The sequence below is a fragment of the Pteronotus mesoamericanus genome, unplaced genomic scaffold (genome assembly GCF_021234165.1).
Source record: "Pteronotus mesoamericanus isolate MK-2021 breed Mesoamerican mustached bat unplaced genomic scaffold, CSHL_Meso_final contig_90, whole genome shotgun sequence".
Lineage (NCBI taxonomy): Eukaryota > Metazoa > Chordata > Mammalia > Chiroptera > Mormoopidae > Pteronotus > Pteronotus mesoamericanus.
The window spans coordinates 8,785,560-8,806,651 of NW_026555277.1; the positions used below are offsets into that span (position 1 = coordinate 8,785,560).

At 38.8% G+C, this 21,092-nt stretch overlaps 1 protein-coding gene and 1 non-coding gene across 2 annotated transcripts; one reads left to right on the top strand and one right to left on the bottom strand.

Moving 5' to 3' along the window:
* Window positions 1-91: 91 nt before the first annotated feature.
* Window positions 92-21,061, bottom strand: CNOT9 (CCR4-NOT transcription complex subunit 9). Its single transcript, XM_054585660.1, has 8 exons — window positions 20,921-21,061; window positions 14,822-15,001; window positions 13,307-13,422; window positions 11,151-11,260; window positions 5,619-5,728; window positions 4,319-4,417; window positions 4,013-4,104; window positions 92-2,448 (listed from the first exon to the last, which is right to left on the bottom strand). Exons 1-8 carry the CDS (start codon window positions 20,942-20,944, stop codon window positions 2,280-2,282), a joined length of 900 nt encoding a protein of 299 aa, XP_054441635.1. The 5' UTR covers window positions 20,945-21,061; the 3' UTR covers window positions 92-2,279.
* On the top strand, window positions 12,891-13,076 carry LOC129080796 (U2 spliceosomal RNA). The gene has a single exon (XR_008530202.1). It is a non-coding gene; the product is annotated as a U2 spliceosomal RNA (small nuclear RNA).
* Window positions 21,062-21,092: the final 31 nt, after the last annotated feature.

A 21,092-nucleotide genomic window follows, 5' to 3' on the forward strand; every position in this document is an offset into this window, starting at 1 on the left:
GGCAGGGCAGTGTGTTTGTGCAGGTGGACAGAGGGTAGAGGCAAGGGTGACAAGGATCACCTTACCAAAGTGCCTAGATCTCTCTTCTGATGAAATAAAATCTCCAGTTTAAAGAAAAACTTATTTTTATAAAAACAGAAGCATGTTTTATTTCAATCCTGTTGAGGGAGTGCAAGGGATGAAAAACACAAAATGAGGGGAAGGGTCTATTTATACACACACGATAATCAGGATCAACTACAAGGAGTAACGCACATTTCCATCCCTCCCCTGCAACTCCTCTGTGGGGTCCAAGGCCAGCTGAGAATAGATGGAACAGGGATTAAGACACTATTGGCACAATAGTGTGGCCAATGCACCGAAGGATGGAGAGTAAAGAAATTTTCCCAGGAGTCAGGCCCTGGGCCTCAGCTGCTTCCCCAGAGGAGAGGGAATGAGAAAACTTTGGCTCAGCAGGAAAAGTGGTTGGCAAAAATCAGGGTTACCCTAGCTGGACTCTCCAGATACAAACTATGGGCTGAAGGGAGTCGAGATGTCTATCCAGTCCATAATTTTTCTGTTTCTCCAAGACCTCTTCTCTTCAGGCTTGAGATTATTGAGAGCTGGCTTAGTTCTCCTCTTCAGTTTGGAAGGCAGGGGAGTAAGTACTTATCCTACCCTTCCTACACCTAGGCTTAATTACAGCTTTCCTGGCTCCAAAGAGACAGAAGCCAACTAACAAGGCCGGCTCCCATTGTGAAAGTCGGCTTGAAAGAGCCCTTGTGTTGGCAAAACTGCCTCTGCAAAGATTTCTCTGAGCTTGCCCCTTGTAGACACTCCCCCCACATCTGTTCAGAGCTACCTTCGATTGTGTGAGATGTGAACAGAAAATACGTGGTCTCTCTCTAGAGTTGAATTAACAACCCATTTTTGACTGGAGTTGGTGATGAGAGAGAGCAGGTGTTGGCAGGAAGAAGGACTGAGGGAAAGCAAGGCAGTTCACACTGGATTGTGAGTAGTCACCTAAAGCTCCAGAGAAGGGGGATTCTCTAACAACCTGTGAACAGTGAAAAATATTTTAGTGGTAACCCTGTAATTCCCATAGACCAAAAGGGAATGTGTCAAAAAAAAAAAAAAGGAAGAAAGATAACTGAGTGGACTAAGATAGTGGACTCAACCCTCTATCTTAAATCCAAATTAACTCAGTTTAGCTAATACTGCTTCAAGTACAATCATGAAGACAGAGGGAGCTGCAGAAATTCACACGAAAACAAACAAAAAATAAAGTGGGGGGAATCAAGTAGCCTATCATCTTAATCCCAGGCACCTCCCTTTTAAAGGTCTTCCAGAAAATATCTTTGAGAATTTGAATTGAAGGTGAGATCCACCGCCGTCTCTCCTCCCTCAATATAATCCCCTTCCAGGACAGCCTGATGAATTAAGACGTTTGTTTTAAGTTTAATTGGAGGAAAATGAAAAAGGGGAAAAGCTAGCAGCTGAAGCCAAAAACAAGGTTCAAGTCCTCATGGCACCCAGAACTGAGGGCAGAAGACTGGGAAAGGGAAGGGAAATAGGCGGTGGGTTCCTGCTGTCCTTTGGCATCATCCCTTTCCCCTGCCTCCCATTCCTCCCGAACAGTTCATGCAGCTATTGGCCTGCTGGAAGGGATGTAATGCCCAGACCAACTTTTTATTGAGCTTATGCAGCTAACAGATTTGTAAACAGTGCCAATTGACAAAATTTTGCTGAGTATTACAGCTTGTGTCCACTAAACACATCTCTCTCTAAGATTTAAAAAAAACAAACAAACACCAAAGTAAACAAATACTGAGAGAGAGAGAATGAAGAGACACATCTTGAGTCTTCCAGGAAGGCAAAATAAAAAAAAAAAAAACACGCCACATGGCTTGGTCCCAGGCGTTCACCATGCCTAGAGTGCTGCTGCAATCACCACTGTCTCCTCTCCCTGACAGTGGCTAGGTAGAGGCGAGGGAGAAGGGTCGTCTTGGGCATGCTGCGAATACAGCATTTGCTGGTGTTGACACCCTCCTGGGGCTGTGGTGGCAGACTGCTGTGTCAAGGAGCCCACTTTCTGGGAGTAGCAGAGGCAGCCCAGGTCCTCAAGGTGGCCTGAGATGGCAGCTCATACACCTCAGTTGGGGTACCTCGCCCCCTCTCTCCAGTGCAGTTCAGCATTGAGGTTGTCTATTCCCAGTCGGCAATAAAACCTGAGCTGTTTTCCTCGAAGGTTCCCTCTCCCTTCCCCAACTGTGGGAGTACTGGGAGGGGACAGGGGAAGATCACTGAGGGGGCAGGGGGATACCCCGGGGATCAGTGACCTGGCCCTCTTGCAGGTTCTTCACCAGTTGTCCAAGCCAGCGTTTCGTGGTGGTGTCATCTTTTAGCACCTGGCCAAAGGTTGTGTCCTTCAGCTGGTCAGGGAGGCACTGCCTGAGTGCTTCACGTGCCCTACATCAGAAACAAACAAACCAACCAGGGAGACCAACAAATAAATCTACATTTGAGGGACAGGGAAGAGCCCCTTTTTAGACATAAACATACAGAATCCTGGGAAACTATGGCTATGTCAAGTTTCTTTAAGAAGCCATTAAAATTCTTTAAAACTTATATGAGGCACAGGCCCAGAGATCTCCAGGTTCTGTAGCCTGCACACATTTTCACAGTGATGCCCCAATGAAGAATTTCATGACAAAGGAAAATAGAATAAAATAGTACAATAGTTTACTTCAATTCAACCTGCTTTCTGATTTATTACAGTAAATATCACCAATATACTCATATCAGAAATATATGGGTTACAGTAAATGAAACATTTCCAAAATCAGTACATTAACAGGGAACATGACCTGAGTCACAGTATGATAAATAGACTTTAATTCTAAACGAATGTAAGCCTGTGTTTTTCCAAAAACTGCTTCAGTTTTATAGTTAAAACCTTTAATAGGAAATGAGCAGTAAAAATAAAACAATGGTAGCAAAATTATCAGATGAACTTTTACATGTTTCATTTTCTTTAAAAGATGACCAGCAAAAAGTCAAATCTGAAAACCTCAAAAAGGTGACTGTTAACTACAGGAGAGGGCAAAAGTAGGTTATCAGCCATCATTAACAAAAAGATAACTTATAAGTAAGGATATGAAATATGAATAATAAGATGAATGATACAAATAATACATTTATTAAAAAATAATAATACAAGAATAAACATTCATGTACTCACAACTGTAAACCTACTTTTGCCTACCCTGTAGAAGGCAGTTTTAGGCAAAGTTATGATTCTGTACAAGTGGAGTTTCAAGTAAACATATTTTCAAACTTTGGTGAAAATAGGAACCACTAAAGAACAGGACAAAATGGTCGAAGAAATGGCTAGGGCATGAATAACCTCAGTGGCAGGAGTTCACATTAAATCAAGTTATTCCTTTGCTAGGAACACAGAAATCACCCCATTATGTGGTTTAACAGAATCTGAGCAAGTGGTTTTCAGCATGAATTATGGATTTACAAAGGAAAAGGTCAAACATTTCTAAAATGCATTCTACCTACAATGTATGATTTCTGGCAGAAAGATTATAAACATTGGGAGATAAAATAATTAGCTCAAGGACTTTACAGGAATCAAGGAGAGAAATGAAAATACATCAAGAACCCTCTGGGCCCTGTTCCTTTCTTAAGAGATCTTTGAAAATATTCTTCCCTTTCTGAGCACCTAGAGTAGCAATAGAAAGTTCAAATCACAGGAATAATATATCCTAAGGTTCCCTGGGAACTATCTGAACTCTCCAGAATTTTCGAGTAGGATACAGAGTTATAGTGGGGAAATAAAATTATGATAGATTTTTTAAATTCAGCACTTCAGCTTTTAAAAAGAATTAATCAAGTTCTGTCTCAGGCAAACTAAATATAGTTATAGCCCTTCCCGGTCCTAAAGATATAGAAGCTATGCCATGAGATGAAGCAACCATTCACCAGAGTATTTCCCCAAAGTCCTATAAATCCTACAAATGTTTACCTGGGATTGTCTGAGAGTCGCAGATAACATCTCACTACGTGCTTCAGCAGACGGGCGGAAGGCTCTTTGGATAGTTGCAGGACCATCTTACCCTGTTTCCCCCCAAATGGAGTGGGGTAGGAAAAAAAATGCAAAACACAAAATAATCCTAGTTGACATGAGAGACCAGATATTATTAGAATGATTATACAATGTTCCAGGTTTGTTATTTCCAGTTGGAAGACTGAAATTGCTCAGTGTCAAGAGCAAAGAGACTAAACTGTGTGGTCAGAAGTCGTTGCAAGGAGGATTGATAAAAGAACTCACCAAGATCATGGCAACATGGGAGAAACGCTCATATGTCTGACATATATAAGCTAAACCAGTGTCATCTAAGAGGATCTTCTGGAGGATGAATGTGGCAACCTGGAGCAAAACAAAATTAAGGCGTCCAAAACGTTATTCAGACTTGTCCTCTAACTGTCTGGTCATCTCCCAGAAATAACCATGAATCATAAAATTAAGCAGAGACCCTTGCATTATATACACCTTACTTGACAAGATATGCACTGTATGTATTAACAAACAAACAAACAAATATTACCATATTGAACACCATCTGCCAGAATCTTTATAGGTGTGCTTCAATTAAGGATCTTGGGGGCAAGGGGAGAGTAATCATTCTGGATTATCCAGGTATGCCCTAAATGTAATCACAAGTGCCCTTATCAGATGGAGGCAGAGGGAGATTAGACCACAGAGAAGACAACGTGAGAGAAGCGGAAAGAGATGAACTTGCTATACTGCTGGCTTTGAAGATGGAGGAGGGGGACATGAGTCAAGGAATGCCATTCTAGAAGCTGGAAAAGGCAAGGAAAGGTTCCTTCCCCTGCTGATGCCCTAACTTTCATGAAACTGATTTATAATTTCTTGCTTCAAGACTATAAGAGAATAAATTTGTGTTGTTTTAAGCCATCAAGCTTGTAGCAATTTGTTATGGCTGCAGTAGCAAACTAATAAAAACACATACACAGTAAAAAGTGTAAAGTATACATAGTGCACTAATCTTCAAGTATGTCCTGATGAATTTTTATTTATGTATGCATTTATGAACCACAGCCAGATTAAAATATAGAACATTTCCATCACCCCAGCAGATTCCCTGTGTCTTTTCCCAGTCACTATCCTTCCCTGAGAGGTAACCACTATTGTGACTAATCCCCATTCATTGGTTTTGCCTGTTGCTGAATTTCATGTAAGTGGAATACAGTATGAACCCATGTGTCTGGCTTCTTTTGCTCAACAAAATGCCCATAAGCATCGTCTATGTTGAGTATTATCAGGAGTTTGTTCTTTCTAATTACTGTCTAGTTTATTTTGGGATTACACTATAATTTATCCTTTATGAGTAAAACTGCTATAAACATTCTTGTACATGTGTTGATGTACATGAGAGCTCATTTCTTTTGGGTATATTCCTAAGATTGGGACTGCTGGGTCACGGAATATGCTTATGTTTACGGTGGACACTGTCAAGCAGCTTTCCAAAATAGTTATCCTATACACCATAAAGAAGTAGCTCAAGAGCCAACACAACATAGAGTCTAATTACGTTAAAAGCACATACTGTTTTAGAAAGTTCACTTCCAGATTCCATGATGCGCAAACACAAAGGGATAATTTCTGTTGTCAGTAAAAAGTTGATTACTTCCTGCTCATCTGTTTTTACCAGAGCCCCTAAAGAAAATATAGACAAAAGTATTTTAGCATTATGGTTCCCAATTAAAATTAACTTTGTATTGTTCATCCAGCTAGTCGTGGAACTTAAATAACATAGAATACAAACTATGGTTTCTATGTCAGAGAATCAGAGTCATATCCACGTTTAAAAAAAAAAAAAAAGGATGAAAAGCACAAATTGACTGTTATCAGTCAGCATTAAAAGATGAGGAACCAAGTTTGGTCCAACTTAAGAGTTAGCAGCAGTTTAGCCATCTAAATAATTTTTCAATCATTCTTGGTAGATAATCCTATGATAATATCACCATCTATTCTCCATTTATTTTAGATAAGACAGAAGAATTCTACATCAGTATTAAAGTATATTCCCAAATAGCAAAGAAATGATATGTTAGAATCCTACCTCACAATCACATAAACATTACTTCCTGAATATTAATTGCCCCTCTTCCTCAAACAGCACAAACATTGTGGATATATCCAAACAAGGAACACACACACACCTGGATTCTAATCCTGGTTCCACAACAGTTACTTAAGTTTGATCAAGTTACCTTCACTTTGCAGGCCTGTTTCTTTATCTATAAAATAATAGTTGGGACGAATGAATTCTAAAATTTACCTCAGTTCTTATTTCTTTTAATATTTTTTTAATTCTCACCCAGGGACTGATTTTAGAGAGAGGAAGTGGGGGAGAGAGAGAGAGGAAGGGGGAAAGAGAAAGAGAGAGAAACATCAATCGGCTGCCTCCTGTACATGCCCCAATGGGATATCAAACCTGAAACCACTTTTTGTGTATGGGACAATGCTTCAACCAACTGAGCCACCTGGCCAGAGGTCATTCCAATTCTATTTTTCTGTTGGTCTCTAAACTGACACCATTGACCAGGTGACCGACACAGTTCAGTGGCGTTTTCTCCATTCTGTATACAGGGAAGCAGAACTCTATGAAACAAATGACTATTCCCTAAGCTGCCTAATGCATCACTAGTCTTTATATGAAAGGCCTTGGTTAATTAGACCTAATAATAACTAAAATTAATCACTATATGAGAGAGTAAAGAATATCATTTGTTTTACCCATAAGTGGCAATCTCTAGGTGCTACATCTCTAAACCCCATAGCAAACAGCACATAACCGTAATTTACTAATATGGCCTATAGTAGATATTAAATTACTATTTCATTTAGATTTTACATGTAGGTCTAAAATCCATTTTGAGTTATTTTTTGTATAGAGTATACAGTACGGATCATGGGTCATTGTTTTACATATGAATATCCAATTGTTCCAACATTCTTTATTGACAAAACTCTTTTCTCCACTAAATTGCCTTTGCACCTTTTTCAAAAATCAGTTAACTGTATTTGCGTGGGTTTATTTCTGGACTCTTCATTCTGTTTCATTAACCTACAAGTCTACCCAATACCACACTCTTGACTACTATAGTTTTCCAGCAGGTCTGGAAATCAAGTAGTGTATATCTTCCAACTTTGTCCTTAAAAAAAAAAAAAAAAAAAAAAGTTTGGATACTTTAGTGCATTTACTTTTCCATATAAATTTTAGGATCATTCATCAATTTCCATTAAAAAAATTCTGTTGGATATTTTAGGGAATTGCTCTAAATCTATAGATCAATTTGGGAAGACCTGACATCTCAGCAATATTGAATCACTGAAATATCAATCAATGAACATGGTATATTACTACATTTATTTAGGCCTTCTTTGATTCTTTCACGATTTGGTAGTTTTTAGCTATAGAACTCACACATATTTTGTAAGATTTACACCCAAGTCTTTCCACATGTTTTGGTGCTATCATAAAAGTAGGTTTCAAGTTCTAGTAGTTTGTTTGGGTGGTTCCTCATGATTTTTATATGTAATAGTTAATCATGTTATCTGTGAAGAGTCTTATTTTTTTCAAATTCGTAAGCCCTTTACTTTCTTCTCCTACTTTATTGTACCCAGCTAAGTTACCCAAGAATGTAGTGAACAGGAATGGTAAGAATAAACAATATCCTTACCTTATTCTCAACTTTCAAGGACAACAATCAGCTTTTCACATTAACTATGATCTTAACAGTAGGTTTTCGTTTTTATATTTTGTGCTTTACAGGTTGAGAAAATTCCCCTCTATTCCTACTTTGCTGGAGTTTTTATCATAAACGGATGCTGATTTCTATTAAAGGCCTAAAAAAAAACCCCCTCCAGAAATGATAATTGTTATTAGTCTCTTGATATGGTCAATCATTTTGACTGATTTTTGAAAGGTGAACCAGCATGCATTACCAATATGAACGTCACTTTGTCATGACTCTTTTCATATACTGTTAGATTTGATAAGTTAGCATTTTGTTGAGAATTTCTACATCTATGTTCATAAGGGATACTGTCCTATAGCTTTCTTTTCTTATGCCTTTTTCTGGTTTTATTATCACAGTGAGGCTGGGCTTACCAAGAGTTAAGAAGCCTCCTCTCTGTGTCCTGAAAAAGCTTTGTAGAATTAGTATTATTTCTTCTCTTAAATTTTTGGTAGAATTCATTAATGAAACCATCTGGGCCTGGGGTTTTCTACATCGGAAGATTTTTAACTATGAAAACAATTTAATAGATGTAAAACTATTCAGCTTCTCTATATTTCTTGAGTGTGACTTGGCAGACTGAATCTTTCAAAGAATTTGTCCACTTCATCTAAGTTGTCAAATTCATGGGTATAAAGTTTAGCACTATTCCCTTATTATCCTTTTAATGTCTACAGTCTTTCATAACCTCTTTCACTCCTATTTGTAATCTGTCCTCTCTTTTTCTCTCGGTCTGTCTGGTTAGAGGTTTATTAATTTAATTGAATTTTTTGCAATTAAAAATTAGGGGTAGGTGAAAGGGGTAAAGATGGTTAAAAGGTACAAATTTCCAGTTATTAGATAATTAGATAAACTCTCAGGGTGTATTGTACAGCACGGTGACTATAGTAACAATATTGCATTGCATATTTGAAAGTTGTTAGAAGAATAGACTAAAAGTTATCCTTGCAAGAAAAAAAATATTGTAACAAAAAAATTATGGTGATGGGTATTAACTAAACTTGTTGTAATAATCAATTTGATATATATATAAAATTATATTGTGCACCTGAAACTAATACAATGGTATATGTCAATTATATTTCAATTTTTTAAAAAATCAGTTTTTGATTTCATTGATTTTATCTATTGTTTTTCTGTTCTCATTTTTTTGAAAGATTTTATTTATTTATTTTTAAAGAGGGGAAGAGAGGGAGAAACAGACAGAGAGAAACATCAATGTGTGGTTGCATCTTGCACACTCCCCTGCTGGGGACTGGGCCTGCAACCCAGGCATGTGCCCTACACTGGGAATTGAACCAGCGATCCTTTGGTTTGCAGGCCAGCGCTCAGCCCACTGAGCCACACCAGCTAGGGCTGTTCTCATTTTCACTGGTATCTATTCTTTATTATTTCCATCCTTTTGTTTGCTTTTGTTTAGTTTGCTCCTTTTTCTCGTTTCTCAAAGCGAAAGCTTAAGAAATTTGATTAAATACCTCTCTTCTAGTATAAGTATTCAATGCTCCATTTTTCCCTCTAGCCCTTCTTTCGCTGCATTGTACAAATTTTGATATGTTGTGTTTTAATTTTTATTCAGTTTCAAGTGTTTTCTTTAACTATAAGCAAAAAGTCTAAGTCCAAATATTCACCTTCTGCTTGTTCCCTCAACTGACTTGGAGAAAGAAACTGAGTTTCAGAAAATATATGCAAGGGTGAAAAACTGGCTTAGTATTGTCCAAGCACCATATTTTGCCGTGTATAATGCGCACCCATGTTTTTTGCCTAAACTTTCAGGGAAAAAGAAATCTTTCATTTTCATTTTTTAATTCAATTATTTATCTATTTATATTTAAAAATAAAACTGAATATCGTATTCCAGGGTATTATTTTGCATATGGATATCATTATTGCTTTCCACAGTTACACTTGAACGCATACGCATAAATAAAAGAATTAAAAACATTTATACAGATACAGAATTAGTACTACCCATGTATAATATACCTTATTTTTCCCTCAAAAATTTGGGCAAAAAAGTGTGCATTATACATTGCAAAATACGCTATTTTATTCATCACTCCACTGTTAACTTTACCCTATCATCTCATAAATGCATCATCCAACCTCAATGGCAAAAAACCCCAGCAGGAATAGGAAGATTTAAATGAGAATTAAGAATACAAATGTTTTCTTTTGGCTGGAATTATATTGTTTTAAATCCCACATAAAAAATCTGTATAGCTTAAAAACAGAAAAGAATATATTGGAAAAAAGTTTCTAGAGTACCACTTGAGAGGGGATGTCAAAAACAATACAACATTCATGTGAAGTATATGAAGTAGCAGTTATTCCTTAAAAGTACAATGTCTCAGAAATATGTCTTAGAAATACCAAACTTTTAAATTATACTTCCTGATTCATGGTTTATAACTGTAGTGATGTGAACACAAGTTGAATGTAAAAATAATACCTTATCGAAATAAAATTTGTGCCCTGGCTGGTGTGGCTCAGTGGATTGAGCAGTGGCCTGTGAACCAAAGGGTCACTGGTTCAATTCCTAGTCAGGGCACATGCCTGGGTTGCGAGCCAGGTCCCCAGTAGGGGGTACATGAGAGGCAACCACACATTGATGTTTCTCTCACTCTCTTCTCCTCTCTCTAAAAATAAATAAATACTATCTTAAAATAAAATAAAATAAAATAAAATTTGTATAATCAATGTTCTTATTGTTTGGTCAGTATATAAGCAAAAACGATTAGGAGACATTGAAAACAAGAAGGGTAATTGGGAAAGAAACCTTCTTGAGTGTATTTACATTTCACAAATCCAAAAGTAGTTCTTTACTACCCAGGAGGCTGAGATCTGAAGTACCTGATATGTTATTTTCTTGTGTAAAATGTTTTTTAGACACATTTCCCAAAGTAAATATATATGGAAAACATTAACTTGAGCATGCAAAAATTTAACTAGGTGCAATAGAAGGTAAACCCTCAGAGATAGTTTAGAAGTGAGAAAGACAAAACAAAGCCAAAAAACAAACTCAAATTCGTATTCCTATAACTATACTCTTTATTTGTTGACTGAAGTTGTTCTTTACTCTCCCTAAAATTCTAGTAGATGTTCCTACAAATATGCTGAATTTAATCCCAAATGTTGGGATTATAAACAACAGTCAGAATAGTACTTGATAAGAGCTATCATGATCCTGATATTCACTTACTAGTAAAAACAGACTCAATCTCAAAGACAAAAACAATTGGTGAACAAAAGCTGTAAAATGTTGGACAATGCACACAAGTTAAGACCACTATTATAAGTTAGGATTTAAGGCTTGCAAAACAACCCTAATGACTCACCAATAACTCCAAGACTGGTTAGCCGAAGATATTCAAAGGGACGTGTTTTGCTGACAGTGTGCAAAAAGGGATACAAAAAAAGTGGGATGTGTGCTGCAAGAAACGCTGACCTGGAAGAAAAAAAATAATCATTCAGAGGTTAGAGTTAATTTCTAAGGACTCTAAACATTCAAATTTCCAGATGGTTAATTCTGTAAGGTCTATACATGATTGACAAAAGAATCCTTAGGAGACTGTTATTGGAAAGAATCTTTAGGAAAGTCTAGACCAGTGGTTCTCAACTGGGATGATTTTGCCCCTGAAGGGACATGTGGCAATGTCTAGAGATATTTTTGATTGTCACAACTGAGGCAGTGCTGTTGGCATCCAGTCAGCAGAGGCCAAGGATGCTAAGCACCCTATAATGCACAGCACAGCCATTTGCAACCCCCTTTCTCCCACCACAAAGACACAGTTCAAAACATCAATAGTACTAAGATTAAAAAACCCTAGTCTAGGTCGGTAATTAAGAGAATACATGATTTTCCCTCTTATCAGCACCAAGTACCTTAAAAACTGAAAATATCCAACTGCAATTAAAAAAAAAAAAAAAACGTAAAATGCAATCAAGTGTCCAGAGATTCTCCTAAATGCCTTCTCTCACCTAATGTATAGCTGAATAACAATATTCAGAGGTATAGTCAGACAAAACCTTATAAATCAAAACAAAGCAGCCATTCCAGGTTTATCTGCTGTACTTAAGTGCATACTCTTTTTTGCTACAGAATTTCAGATTCACTAAATATTCTAAAAACATTTTAATCTGCAACTAATGTCAGGCAATGAATATGGAATCAATATATTATTTATAGTTAAATCTTGTAGGAGAGCTAACACCCTAAATTTTTAACATTCGAAGTACTCTTGCATTTTTCTTAAGTGCTTAAAAACAACTGTTTTTTAGTAACTTCTCTAAAGGTCTGGAAAGTCAGTGCCATCCTAGCACTCAAAATTGTCAAGGGAACTTGACAAAGAGAGGAAAGACTTTAATAGGATGACTATTAGATATCTTATGGCTATACACGTCACATAGCAGATTCCTAAACAGGATTTCCCTTTCAACTTGCATACACCCAATTCTCATTTTTTACAGAGATTGCCTAGAATCCTGTTTTAAAAAATATTCTGATGCTGAACCTGGGTTATGTGGAAAAAATATTCTGGGTTCAAATATTTACTAAATGCCATGCACTGCCTCACACATGGCATAGTGGTGCCTACCATGAATTCAGAAGGAAGAAGTGGCTATATGCCTGACCTTTCCTGAGATGTGAATACCACGGCTTCAAAACTCATTGCTTTGAATGGGTAAGACATATATGAGACAATGGAATATTATTCAGCCTTAAAAAGGAAGGGAATTCTGATATATACTATAATATGGATGAACCTTAAAGACATTATGCTAAATGGAATAAGCCAATCACAAAAAGACAAATAATGTATGATTCTACCTATGTGAGGTACTCAGAGTGGTCAAAATTGTAGAGACAGTAAGTACAATGGTGTTGCCAGGGGCTGGGGGAATGAAGAGTTATTAATTAATGGGTATGGAGTTTTAGCTTTAAAAGAGGAAAAGTTACAAATGGTGGTGTTGGTTGAACACTGTATGTGTATCTAATGCTACTGAATTGTGCACTTGAAAATGGTTAAAATTGTAAAATTTATGTTATGTATATTTTACCATAATAAAAAGAGGTTATTGCTTCTCAGCCTTTTGGCTAAGATCAAGTGTAGTATCTGTTCTTATCTGTTTCACATCTGATATGTCCTGTATCCGAGGACAAAATATCAAATGGACTTTTGAAACTAGGAGATGAAACAGGAGCTTGCTGTCTACTCCATGCATCACCTTGGTATTGTAGTACTTCCAGGAATGCACCAAGAGAAGTTAAAAAAAAGAACATGTTAAACTATACTATACTGTCACTACACTAAAATTAGTGAATTAGAGACCAGAAATTCTTCAGGAAAAAAAACAAAAAGTAAATGTGGATCCTGAAGATCCACACCCACACACATACGCCCTAGCACATGCTCTACTGTCATCACTCAGAAAAAGTTAAAGGTCACATTCAGTACAAACTTCCCCCAACAGACTCATTCAAAGAATTTACCTGGTTTCTGGATGTGATGCCACACATTGCAGTAATGCTAGAGCATTGCAAACTCTGTTAGACTGGTGTGCTGTCAAGGTGGGTGGGTTGATAGATGGATAAATATTTACAATTTCCTAGAAAAATAGAAACCAGAACCAGATGAACAAAGGATAACTTATTATAAAATTAATTCCCATATTAGAGCAATAACTTAAAAAAACCCTCTTAATTCCACATATCCTGTTAAAATAGAACAGAAATATACTCCCATCCTTTCATCAGAAATATGCTCGACTAAGACTATCTGTGACATTTCTACAGGTCTCGAGGAAGATTTCTATGGGGCAATTGTGGTCACTGACACTTTCCTTATATCCTACAGCTGTTGAGGCTTTCACTTTTGAGGAACTCTTACATTTAAAATCCCCCCTTTTTTTGTCAACACCCTGCTTTAAGTCATAGTGATAAAGCAGCTAGCCAAAAAGTCTTAGTAAATCAACCACAGTGACTCATAAAGGAGTTTGAGTTTCATTGGATAGCAACTGCAAAGAGGAAGATAAGTACATGGGTATGTGCAGTGAATATATGTATTCTCTATCAAAAGGTGATAATCTGTTGAATACAATTCCATTAATTTTAATTGTAAAACTTTTACATAGAAAATATTCCAATAAGATTAGATTAGATTCTTGGCTATATGCAGTAGGAACAGAATGTGAACTGACTCAACAGATCTAAAAAATTACTCTAAAGACTAGGTACTTTTAATACCTAACGTCATGTAAAGATTAGGACAGTATTTTAAAGGATGAACATTCTCTAGACTATACCGTATCAATTTATTCCCCACAAATGACCATTCTGGTCAGAAACAAATTTGTTATTTATACTTTAATGTACAAATGTACCCACCTTTAATCCTACAACTGTTCTATCTTTAACATTTTGTTTCCCCAGTAAATACCTCGCAGTCCTTACACCTTACTTTCCACCTTTCTGTCACTGTCATGCTGTTTTTCTCAAAGTGTAGTTCTTAAACCACCTCCATCAGAATCACCTGAGAGCAGGGGAGGTACTTATTAAAAACACAGATTTTCCCCTGACTCGTGTGACTTGGTTGGGCATCATCCTACAAACCAAAAAGTTGCTGCTTTGATTCCTGGTTAGGACATATGCATGGGTTGCAGGTTAGGTCCCCAGTTGGGGAGTGTGCAAGAGGTAGCTGATCAATGCTTCTCTCTTATATTGATGTTTCTCTCCCTCTCTTTCTCCCTCTCTTCCCCTCTCTCTAGAATCAATAAAAGAACATTTTAAAAGAAATACAGATCTTAATCTCAGACTAATAAACCAAATCTCTTGGGTAGGATCCAAGAATCTGCATTTTAGCAAGCACCTTAGACTTTTCTAAAAATCTTACAAATGCCACCATTTAGAGACTCATCCTACTAATATTTTCAAAATCATTTGGGCAAAGGCAGAGAGTTACAAGTGTGATAAACAGAAATGAACTACAGCTTATGGATAAATACCCACCTGTAAAAGTGCTGCAATAGTACCAAATGAATGCCACAGCATGGGAGCAAGGTCAGGAACAGATTCTCGCTTCTTACTTAGCTCCAGCAAAGCATTTTCCCTTGTTTCAGGACTGGACAGCTCGTTGATCCACTGATAGATCTTTTCTCTATCCACTTGAGCCAGCGCAGTAGGCACAGGCTTCAAATGAAAACAGGAAAGAAAACAAGTGAGTTTCATTAGAGTCAAACCAAGTCTTACTCTGCCATAGTGCTTTAGAGGGAATATACTTCTCATAAATAACAGGGGAGCTTTTCTAAATATATACACTTGATATAAACTAATTGACCTTACCAAATCTAAAATGCACATACCCTTTAATTACTCCATATTTAGGAATTTATCCTATAGGTATATTTGGGCTGTACTGAAGACATACAATAATATTTACTGTTGCACTGTGTTAAAAAGACAACTTGAAATAACAAATAGCTGTCATTAAGGAACTGGTTAAACATGTATGGGTGCGTCTTTATATATAATACTATATAGAAAGAAATACCTCTATATGTGCTGATAATAAATTAAAAAATAAAAAACAAAAAGGGCATAGAACACCATATATGCTTCCATTGATATTCACATATATTCTTATATATTTATGTATAACACTTCTAGAAGGACACAAGAAGTTGTTAACAGTAGTTACCTCTAAGTTTGGAATCCACATGGGAGGCTTACTTTTCATTGTATGTAATAAAATCTTCTGCACAATTAAAATTTTTTTTTTAACTATGCACCTAAAATAATTTTTGAAAGAAAAAAGTTACACCCTCCCCACCCATTGCTGGTCCTTCCCCAGTAATTCCAGCATCCTCTTCCATGGAGCGGAAAACTATGTAATTTGGAAAAGCTCTCCCTTCTTAATGATTCCCTCCTTTGCAAACCATTCATTACTCACTCATGTAGAACTATATAAACAGGTTTCCAGAACATACTTTCCTTATTGTGCTAAAGAATCACAATATTCGTCCTGACTGTTGTGGTTCAGTGGCTGGAGTGCCAGCCTGTGAACCAAAGGGTCACCGGTTCATTACCAGACAGGGCACATGTGTTGGTCGCAGGCCAGGTCCCCAGTAGGGGGAGCATGACAGGCAATCACACATTGATGTTTCTCTCCCCCTTTCTTTTCCTTCCCCTCTCTCTAAAAATAAATAAGTAAAATCTTAGGGGAACAAAAGGAATCACAATATTCTCTCCAAATTGAGGATTTCTATAATTCTTCACACTTGTCAAATAACCTTATGGCCTTGAGTTAGTAGTCCCTTAATGATTCTTTTTAAAAATTCTCACCTGAGGACATGCTTATTGATTTTATAGACAGGGGAAGGGAGAGAGAGGGACAGAAACATCCATGTGAGAGAGAAGCACTGAATGGCTGTCTCTTGCATGTTCCCCAACTGGCGACCTAACCTGCATGTGCCCTAAGAATGAAACCTGCGGCCTTTCAGTCTATAGATGATCCTCCAACCAAGTAAGCCATACCAGCCAGGACCTCTTAATTATGTGGAAAATAATGCGGTAGGCTAGAAAAATAATTACCATTGCTATTTCTAGCTGAGAAGTCCTACCAAATTCACGATGATTTCTATCTCCATGTCCAATATTTTCTCACTTAATTCTCCCCAAAACCTTGAGGAAGAAAATGTGGGTAGATAGAAAGAAGGGCTCTACACTTGCAGATGAGATCACTATGCTCAGAGGAATAAACCTCAATTCACACAAACATGAAGGTGCATATTCCAATGCTTTCTTGAACTGTATCACACAGCTTCTCACCGCATTTACATGTTCCCACCACACCTTACTGTGACAGAATGTTGACCCACCCATTGCACAGATGGAAGGATGAGGAACAAAAAGATGGACTTTGAGGAGTATTCATATTTACTCTATCCAAGCTGAACAATCGCCTTCTATAAATGGAAGCTTGATTATAATCTTTTAGCTTAATGTTAATGTTTATCATTTCACTTGCTTGACAGAAGGAACCATGAGGTGTTCTGCTAAATGAACTGAAATGCCATGCAGCTTAATGCCTTAGAGCAGCAATGTTCAACCGTTTTTCTCATGGCACACATAAACTAGTAACTAAACTTCTGCAGCATACCAAAAAATATATTTTTGCTGATCTGACCAAAAAAAAAAAAGGGTATAATTTTGATTCACTCACACCAGATGGCTATTGTCATGTTGGCTGTTATCATTTTTTTTATTTGACAATCTAAGAAAAAAAGGTCAGTGCCCCTGACTAAATCGTCAGGTATTGCATGTTTTAAAATTCTTGCAGCATACTAGTGTGCCTGCCGCGCCCAGCAGTTGAGAGTCGCTGCCTTAGAGTAATCTGTTAAAGCTGTTTTTGGACTCCCATTAGTGATGCTCCTCAAGGAAACACGGGCTCCTAAAGCAACAAGATGAGGCACAAAGAATAGGGCAGTTTTCTCCCCCCCTACCGCAAAAGTAGTACTGTCCAAGCACTTGTCCTTTCTATGCTGCTACAGACAAGCCCTCAACTTAAAAAATTATTTTTGGAAATGTAATTCCCACCAGAAGATAGGATATGCTTATTTAGAGTATTACATCACCTTAAAAGCTCAGTAAAAACAACGGCTAAAATTTTAGCCTTGGGTTTCCTGCCCAGTCTCTTGAATGACCCACAACCCAGTAACCAAAGGGACCTCATAGACACTACTTCAGCAATATAGTATCTATCCTGATTAGCCATTGTTCATTCTGGTCAACTCTCCTCAAAGTCCTGTCACCTAGACACCACCACCAGTAAATTCCATCACCCCAACTAGAGCCAGCCTGTGACTTGTACCCAGCACCTCTGTACCCCTTTCTGCCCTGGGGTGCTTAGGTGAACACCACCAGGGCTGTATTGGTAGCCAGTCAGCATATCAGGTCTTCTGAACAGCGCTCCCCCACCCCCTGCCCCGTCCCCATCCCCACACATTCTATTTCTAGAGCAGACTTGACTCCAGTGAGAAGGAGGTGCCTCTTAAATGGTGCTGGCACTCTGGGAGGTTAATTTTTGGTGCCTACTTTTGTGTTCCTAGGCCATGACCACCTGCTGCCAGCAATAATCGAACTTTTGAAATTATGTGTGGGAGCTGCAGCCTCCATGAAAATTTGGTTCTAAGAGAACTACGGATGTCAGGTGGGTGGTAATACGGCCTCACTAGCTTGGAACTGAGGGTTCTATAGCCATTCTAGCAACGGGAAGGCAGCGAGGGCAATTTGATACCAGGAAATATCTGGGGCAAGGACACTCCTTTTCATCATCCCTATTGGATTTTGCTCCCAATTTAATAACAGATGTTAGTTTAAACCCACTGAATAACTACCATAATTTGCTGTGTATAATGTGCCTTTTTGCCCAAATTTTTGAGGGAAAATAAGGGTGTGCATCATGCACGGATAGTACTAATTCTGTATCTACATAAATGTTTTTAATTCTTTTATTTATGCGTATGCATTAGAAATGTAACTTTATAAAGCAATAACGATATCTGCATGCAAAACAATACCCTGGAATACGATAATTGGTTTTGTTTCTAAATATAAATAAAAAATTGAATTGAAAAATTAAAACGAAAGATCTTTTTCCTGAAAGTGTGGGCCACAAATGTGGATGCGCGTTATACACTGGGGCACATTATACACAGTAAAATACAGTATTTGTTATGGGATAAGTACAGTTATTTCTTTAAAAGGGAACCTATCATATATAGCGTTTACTCTGTTAGACACTGTCCTAAATCAATGAGTACCATCACCACCCTCATTTTAAAGATGAGGAAACTGAGGAGCAGAGAAGTTACTTAAAACTTAAGTGGCAAGCCAGGATTTGAATCCAGGCAGTCTGTCAACAGAGTCCACACTCTTAACTGCTTTGCTAATGCTGCTTCTCACCGAGCTGAAAGACAAGGTCCGAGCTAAAGATACTTTCTAAAATACTATTTCCTGTAACCTGAACAATACAGATAGGGAATACATAAAAATCTCAGACTAAAATTAAAATGTTTCTGCTGTTAGCTCTGCAGAATAATACAGGCAGTTTAGTCGAATGGAAGGCACGAAGGATTGGGAAAGAGGCCGCTCAACTTTTCTGTGCTTCAGTGTCCACACTAACCAAGTACTCTAGTGAATGAGGGGTACAGAGGAACTTGTCAGAGCTTTTGTGTGGTCCAAACAGCGTAATAGGTGAAAGTATCTAAAAATTCAAGTTTATAATAAATGTAAGGTATTGTAAACTTAATTGAAGAACCATTAATTTGGTACTTAGAAATAAACCATAGCTTTAATGGCTGTTCAAGAGATGCATTAGGGAGCAAGTGAAAATAAAAAGAACTGAATAGGTATAGAGTTTGAGGAGGCACAAGGAAAAGAGCAGCTTTGTACCAGAGTGTGGAGAGGATTACACAATCACATTTTAAGAGATGGAGAGACAAGCCCATGTTAGAAGAACCCCTTGTTTAAAGTGTCCCTCCCCTACCAGCCGCAACTTCATCTTGACTGGCTTCTTGCAAATTATACATGAAATCTGGGAGAAGGAAAAAAAAAAAAAGCTGGAAAACTGCAAACACCAACTGAAAGATATAAAAGGTATCTCTCCACATGGAATAGTTACAAACACTTAGAAACATGGTGACAGGAGGCAGAGATGCCACTGGCTTTGGAAATGACAGTTTCCTATAGTCTAATCACACTAAGCTTTTTATATCTAAAGTCAAGGCAATTTTTTTTTGTTCTCTATGTGGTACTTATATCACTTTGCCTAATGTAACTTCAGTACGTTACTCTCTCCTCAGTCACTTCACCTTGGTGAAAACAGAAAAAGTGGGATGGGCATTAGAAGAGTGTGCTCAAATCATATGATCGCGTTTTCCCATCATGGCTAAGTGCTCTCAGTGGCCACCTCCCTCGTCTACACCCCTCGTTCAGCCAAGTGTCTGAGCCCTCACTCTGTGCCAGGCACGGGGGCAAACATAAAACCAGGGCCTACGTAATACCCGCCGCTGTCCTCAAGAGAGACACTGACAACAAAGTGAATGAATTGGCATCAATGCTGTACAGGGTACTTACAACAGAGAAAAGTTGGGGGTTACAGAACTACTTTAAAAAGGACGGCAAGGGAAGGCCAACACTAAGGAGATTCAGGCAGAGACCCGAGGAAGAGGAGCCAGTTACACCCCCGTGGGGGGGGACGGTGTACAGAAACGTGTGTGTTAAGGGTCGGGAGGAGATTGAGCACTCCAGGAATAGAGATCAGAAAGTGCACCTTGGAGTGGAAAAGCACACTAGAAGGGACAACAGAAGGGATGCAAAGGTGGCCAGTGTCCCTGGAGCCTACCGAGCAAGTGACAAAAAAACGAGACTGTAAACGTGGGTACGGACCACGGAGGGCCTTGTCATGGCAAGGAGTCTGGATTTTATCTAAACGCAATGGGAAGCCATAGGATTACTTCGGGCAGGTGAATTACACGATCCGTTTACGTTGATAAAACGTGACGTGTGGGGAAAGATTTGAAGCGCTGACAACCAAAATCCAGACATAATAATAATAATTCCCTTCCCCGGGTCTCAAATTTGCCATCTGTGAACCATGTGGTTTGAGCTAGAAGCCATTTCCTTCCCGCTGCGATGTGCCTAGGCAGTGAGTTCCGACAGCGCTGGGCCCCGTCAGGGTTGCTCACGGAACTCCCCTCATCCTCGCTGACGTCCCGCACGCAACTGGCATCCGGAAACTGTTGGGTCAGCCCAATGAATCAATGAATGGTTTGTCCCGGACGTGAGAGGCGCTCCGGACGCGGGACCAGGCCCCCGGGCCGGAAAAGAACGCGAAACGCCGCGCGAGAGGCCACCAGGGCCGGCCGCCGAGTTAACTGGGAGCTCACTCCGCCACGGCCAAGGCGCGGCGAGGTAGGGGCCCCGGGCCGCGTGGGTCGAGGGCAGGCGGAGCTGAACTCCAGGCTCGACGGGGGAGCTAGGAAAAGAGGCCGAAATGCTAGGCTGAGGAGTTGTTTTTGGCCTAGGCCAGGTATGCCAGTTACTTACCGCAGCAGTCGCCAGGCTGTGCATGTTGGGAGCGACCACCGCTCTACTCCCACCGCCGGACGCTCCCGACCCACCTCCCCACTTCAGTGCTTCTGCCGCCAAAGCTGAGGGGCCGCCGCAGCCGCCATCCGCCTTCGGCTCGCTCCGCCCCTTCGCAGCCCTATGACCTTTC

Excerpts from the sequence above, each read along its gene's own strand:
- CNOT9 (XM_054585660.1), bottom strand. The coding sequence starts at position 20,944 with ATGCACAGCCTGGCGACTGCTGCG. Across the intron at positions 15,002-20,920 it reads ACAGCCTGGCGACTGCTGCG|CCTGTGCCTACTGCGCTGGC; the intron begins GTAAGTAACTGG and ends TTTCATTTGAAG. Across the intron at positions 4,418-5,618 it reads GAAGTGAACTTTCTAAAACA|GTTGCCACATTCATCCTCCA; the intron begins GTATGTGCTTTT and ends GTTTTGCTCCAG.